Source organism: Arctopsyche grandis, chromosome 8, assembly GCF_051622035.1.
Source record: "Arctopsyche grandis isolate Sample6627 chromosome 8, ASM5162203v2, whole genome shotgun sequence".
Taxonomy (NCBI): Eukaryota; Metazoa; Arthropoda; class Insecta; order Trichoptera; family Hydropsychidae; genus Arctopsyche; species Arctopsyche grandis.
In genome coordinates, this window is record NC_135362.1 from 7,087,540 (window position 1) to 7,093,797 (window position 6,258).

Here is a 6,258-nt window from a genome sequence, read left to right on the forward strand (position 1 = left end):
CGCTCGCTCCGGGTGTTCCGGAAAGAGCCCATCAACCACAGTTTTCAGATTCTCCGGGTCGTCGAGATAGGGATCGGCCGACCGACCGCGCAGCTTCTGTCGCACTATTTTGTACGGCAGTCCCCACGGATCGGTGTCAACCATCTCACACAGCTCCCGCCAGCACTTCTTTTTACTGTCTTTGATGGCACTCTTGAGTGCCTTCCGCGCATTTCGGTACAGTTCATCCGCCTCCAGGGTGTGCCCTACTCTCTGCGCAAGCCTTCTGAGGGCGAGGCAACTCTTACGGAGCCCAGCTATGGTGTCGTTCCACCAATACACCAGCCTCCTCATAGTGCCCCTCCCTTTTCGAGTCATTGCAGAGTCACACGCGCGTTTGGTCAGCACGCCGAGCGCCTCTACCATTGCTTCGGCCCTGGAAGGAGAGTAAACTGTGCCACCGCCAGCAGAGAACGTCTCTTCGAGTGCCAGGACAACGAGACTGCGGATGTACCAGCCAATCTCGTTGGCGATGGGGCCCCCGCGATTTCATACCAGATGTACTGGTGGTCGCTGTGCGAGTAGTCGTCCAAGACCTTCCAGTTGTTGATTCTGCCCACAATGCCGTCGTCAACGAAGGTGACGTCAACGACGGAGCCGCCGGCTCCCCTGCGAAACGTGAGGTCATTGCCCACGTTTGCCGGGGTCAACTGGAGGCTAGTGGCCAACTCGCTGAGGAGGATTCCCCTTCGATCCGTGATCGAAGACCCCCAAATTGCCGACTTGGCGTTGAAGTGTCCGGACACTACGATAGAAGTTCCTCTCTTGACTCCTCTGAGATCGAATTCAAGACGACCCAAATCGTCTTCGAACTGCGGTAGGTCCGAGTTCGGGGAAAAGTAGCAGCTATAGATCCGCAGACCCGCCAGCTCAACCCAGACAATCCCACTCACCGCCGGATCAGATGAACCGATTACTCGATGCCGGGTCGAGGGAACGTAAATCGCTGCCGTGGCCGAAGCATCAGAGTACCAGGAGCTAGTCCTGTTCCTCCACTGCTCCGACACAACAACAATATCCACCGCCATCTCGACAGACTTTTGTAGCAGAAGATCCTGAGCGGCACGTCAGTGTCCCAAGTTAATCTGGAGGACTCTAGCCATTTTTTTGTTGGCTCACCCGCTTTTTTTGGAGTAACGCCTGCCTAAATGCCTCACAGCGTCCGCTTCCGAGGCGATGGGTAGCACTCCGACCCACTTTCGCGGAGAGCACAGTACGGTGAGTTGCTGCACTCCGCCGCTCTGTGCCCCGTCTTACCGCAGCAGTTGCAGAGCGAAGACCTATCTTCACCAATGCAGCCAGCAGCAATATGTCAAAAGGCTCGACAGCGGTAGCACTGCTGCAGGTCTACTTTTTCTCTTACCCTGCACCTGAGGAATCCGACTCGTACGCGACCCTCCTTGAGCAGCGCGTCGGTCTTTGTGGTGCAAGGCAAGGTCACAGTGCAGGTGAGTGTATTTAGGGACACCACGTCGCGAGATTCGAGACCCTAATAGAGGTCCCTGACGAAACACTGGCGGGTGGGGAGTGACCGTCGGACCTCCGCCGCCATTCCTGCAGCCTTCCGAATGACGTGCTCCAGCGCGCCGCCGTGGTTCTGTCTTCCTGTCAAGCGAAGCGTGAGAGTGTTTTTTGCGCCTCTTCGAATGGAGCGGATCTCCAGGGGCTTCTTTTCGCCCTTCCCCTATTCCGATTCATTCACGGCATTGAGTATGGCCGCGTAAGAGAACGGAGTAGTAGTGACATCCGTGCCAGCGGCACCAGCAACCTTTGTGTGTGGCCTGATGACAATCGCTTCCGTCCTCTCACGTGGCTTAATCCTGGACTTGGGCTGTAACTTGGGCTTCGGCGGTGCGGGTACACTCTGTTTTTTCTTTTCTTCCAGTGGCAAAGGGCTGGAGTACACTGTCTTCCTCTATTTTTTTTTTTGGTTTTCGCCTTTTCTTCTCTTTTCATCTTGCTTTTGTCTTCAGTAGATGTTTGGCAATAAGCGTCATATCTGTCTTTCTGCCAGTTTTCCAATTTTTTGAACTTAGCAGCGATAGATGCCAAAGAATCATTTATTATATTATGGACATTGTTTTTTCCGCTCATGAATTTTTGTAGGCTCTCAATATCCGCTCCAATCTCGCTTATTGAGTTTTGTATATGAATACTTTTCTTCCTTTTTATTCCAATCAATTAACTAAGGAAAAAAAAGTCCAACCGACAAAAGCCCCGCTTGGCCGGCTTAGCCTAAATACACTCAGTGGGTCGGCATGCCCACTGAGGCCTCGTCAACAACCTGTTATTTAACGTCTTCAGGCAATGCATCCCTCAGCACGATTAAATACACCTTGGATTAAAGACGTGGTTCGCATTGGTTTGGTCCGCCGACGCCTATCCCACCCGGATACGCGCCTATCTAGCATCTCCCCCCACTAGATGTTACGGCGGACTGTAAGCCCCCTAGCCACGACAAGGCCCGAACCGTGTAGGAGATACCTCACCAAACCTAACCCAACCTAACCTAACCATCACCAAAATCAAAGAATTCGATATTGTGAGATTTACACACAAATCGTTAACCTCACCAAACCTAACCCAACCTAACCTAACCATCACCGAAATCAAAGAATTTGAGGTTGTAAGATTTACAAAAAACTCACTAGCCTCACCAAACCTAACCAAACCTAACCTTACCATCACTGAAATCAAAGAATTCGACATTGCAAAAATATACACAAAACTCGCTAACCTCACCAAACCAAGCCCAACCTAACCTAACCATCACCGAAATCAAAGAATTCGACATTGCAAAAATATACGCAAAACTCGCTAGCCCCACCAAACCTAACCAAAACTAGCCTAACTATCACCGAAATCAAAGAATTCGACATTGCAAAAATATACACAAAACTCGCATACCTCACCAAACCTAACCCAACCTAACCTTACCATCACTGAAATCAAAGAATTTGACATTGCGAAAATATACGCAAAACTCGCTTACCCCACCAAACCTAACCCAACCTAGCCTAACTATCACCGAAATCAAAGAATTCGACATTGCAAAAATATACAAAAACTCGCTAACCTCACCAAACCTAACCCAACCTAACCTAACCATCACCGAAATCAAAGAATTCGACATTTCAAAAATATACACAAAACTCGCTACCCTAACCAAACCTAACCCAACCTAGCCTAACTATCACCGAAATCAAAGAATTCGACATTGCAAAAATATACACAAAACTCGCTCACCAAACCTCACCAAACCTAACCCAACCTAACTTAGCCATCACCGAAATCAAAGAATTCGACATTGCAAAAATATACGCAAAACTCGCTAACCCCACCAAACCTAACCAAAACTAGCCTAACTATCACCGAAATCAAAGAATTCGACATTGAAAAAATATACACAAAACTCGCATACCTCACCAAACCTAACCCAACCTAACCTTACCATCACCAAAATCAAAGAATTCGACATTGCAAAAATATACGCAAAAATAGCTAACCCCACCAAACCTAACCCAGCCTAGCCTAACTATCACCGATATCAAAGAATTCGACATTGCAAATATATAAAAAAAACTCGCTAACCTCACCAAACCTAACCCAACCTAACCTTACCATCACCGAAATCAAAAAATTCGACATTGCAAAAATATACGCAAACCTCGCTAACCCCACCAAACCTAACCAAACCTAGCCTAACTATCACCGAAATCAAAGAATTCGACATTGCAAAAATATACAAAAAACTCACTCACCTCACCAAACCTTACCCAAACTAACCTTACGATCACCGAAATCAAAGAATTCGACATTGCAAAAATATACACAAAACTCGCTAACCTCACCAAACCTAACCCATTCTAACCTAACCATCACCGAAATCAAAGAATTTGAGATTGTAAGATTTACACAAAACTCGCTAGCCTCACCAAACCTAACCAAACCTAACCTTACCATCACTGAAATCAAAGAATTCGACATTGCAAATATATAAAAAAAACTCACCAAACCTAACCCAACCTAACTTAGCCATCACCGAAATCAAAGAATTCGAGATTGCAAAAATATACACAAAACTCGCATACCTCACCATACCTAACCCAACTTAACCTTACCATCACTGAAATCAAAGAATTTGACATTGCGAAAATATACGCAAAACTCGCTTACCCCACCAAACCTAACCCAACCTAGCCTAACTATCACCGAAATCAAAGAATTCGACATTGCAAAAATATACAAAAACTCGCTAACCTCACCAAACCTAACCCAACCTAACCTAACCATCACCGAAATCAAAGAATTCGACATTTCAAAAATATACACAAAACTCGCTACCCTAACCAAACCTAACCCAACCTAGCCTAACTATCACCGAAATCAAAGAATTCGACATTGCAAAAATATAGACAAAACTCGCTCACCAAACCTCACCAAACCTAACCCAACCTAACTTAGCCATCACCGAAATCAAAGAATTCGAGATTGCAAAAATATACACAAAACTCGCATACCTCACCAAACTTAACCCAACCTAACCTTACCATCACCGAAATCAAAGAATTCGACATTGCAAAAATATACGCAAAACTCGCTAACCCCACCAAACCGTACCCAACCTAGCCTAACTATCACCGAAATCAAAGAATTCGAAATTGCAAAAAAATACAAAAACTCGCTAACCTCACCAAACCTAACCCAACCTAACCTAAACATCGCCGAAATCAAAGAATTTGAGCTTGAAAAATTTACACAAAAATGGCTAGCATCACCAAACCTAACCCAACCTAACCTAACCATCACCGAAATCAAAGAATTTGAGGTTGTTAGATTTACACAAAACTCGCTAGCCTCACCAAACCTAACCAAACCTAACATTACCATCACTGAAATCAAAGAATTTGACATTGCAAAAATATACGCAAAACTCGCTAACCCCACCAAACCTAACCAAACCTAGCCTTACTATCACCGAAATCAAAGAATTCGACATTGCAAACATATACACAAAACTCGCTCACCAAACCTCACCAAACCTAACCCAACCTAACCTAGCCATCACCGAAATCAAAGAATTCGAGATTGCAAAAATATACGCAAAACTCGCTAACCCCACCAAACCTAACCAAACCTAAGCTTACCATCACTGAAATCAAAGAATTCGACATTGCAAAAATATACACAAAACTCGCTAACCTCACCAAACCTAACCCAACCTAACCTAACCATCGCCGAAATCAAAGAATTTGAGATTGTAAGATTTACACAAAACTCGCTAGCCTCTGCAAACCTAACCCAACCTTACCGTACCATCACCAAAATCAAAGAATTCGTGATACAAAAGATACAAAATTCATGATTAACTCACCAAACTTAACCCAACCTCACCTAACCATCACTGAAATCAAAGAATTCGACATTGCAAATATATAAAAAAAAACTCGCCAACCTCACCAAACCTAACCCATTCTAACCTAACCATCAACGAAATCAAAGAATTAGACATTACAAAAATATACAAAATTCATGTTAACCCCACCAAACCTAACCAAACCTAGCCTTACTATCACCGAAATCTAAGAATTCGACATTGCAAAAATATAAAAAAACTCGATAACCTCAACAAACCTAACCCAACCTAACCTAACCATCGCCGAAATCAAAGTATTCGAGATTGTAAAATTTACACAAAACTCGCTAACCTCACAAACCTAACCCAACCTAGCCTAACTATCACCGAAATCAAAGAATTCGACATTGCAAAAATATACACAAAACTCGCTCACCTCACCAAACCTAACCCAACCTAACCTCACCATCCCCGAAATCAAAGAATTCGACATTCCAAAAATATACACAATTCATGCTAACCTCACCAAACCTAACCCAACCTAACCTAACCATTACCGAAAACAAATAATTCGAGATTACAAAGATATACACAGTTCATGCTTACCTCACCAAACCAAACCCAACCTAACCTAGCCATCATCGAAATCAAAGAATTCGACATTGCAAAAATAGACACAAAACTCGCTAACCTCACGAAACCTAACCTAGCCTAACTATCACCGAAATCAAAGAATTCGACATTGCAAAAATATACACAAAACTCGCTCACCAAACCTCACCAAACCTAACCCAACCTAACTTAGCCATCACCGAAATCAAAGAATTCGACATTGCAAAAATATACGCAAAACTCGCTAACCC

General features: G+C 44.4%; 1 protein-coding gene across 1 annotated transcript; it reads right to left on the reverse strand.

Moving 5' to 3' along the window:
* Positions 1-398: 398 nt before the first annotated feature.
* On the reverse strand, positions 399-1,067 carry LOC143915810 (uncharacterized). The gene has a single exon (XM_077436627.1). It carries the CDS (start codon positions 1,065-1,067, stop codon positions 399-401), a length of 669 nt encoding a protein of 222 aa, XP_077292753.1.
* Between the last annotated feature and the right edge of the window lie 5,191 nt (positions 1,068-6,258).

Coding starts and splice junctions, on each gene's coding strand:
- LOC143915810 (XM_077436627.1), bottom strand. CDS start 1,067: ATGGCGGTGGATATTGTTGTTGTGTCGGAGCAGTGGAGGAACAGGACT.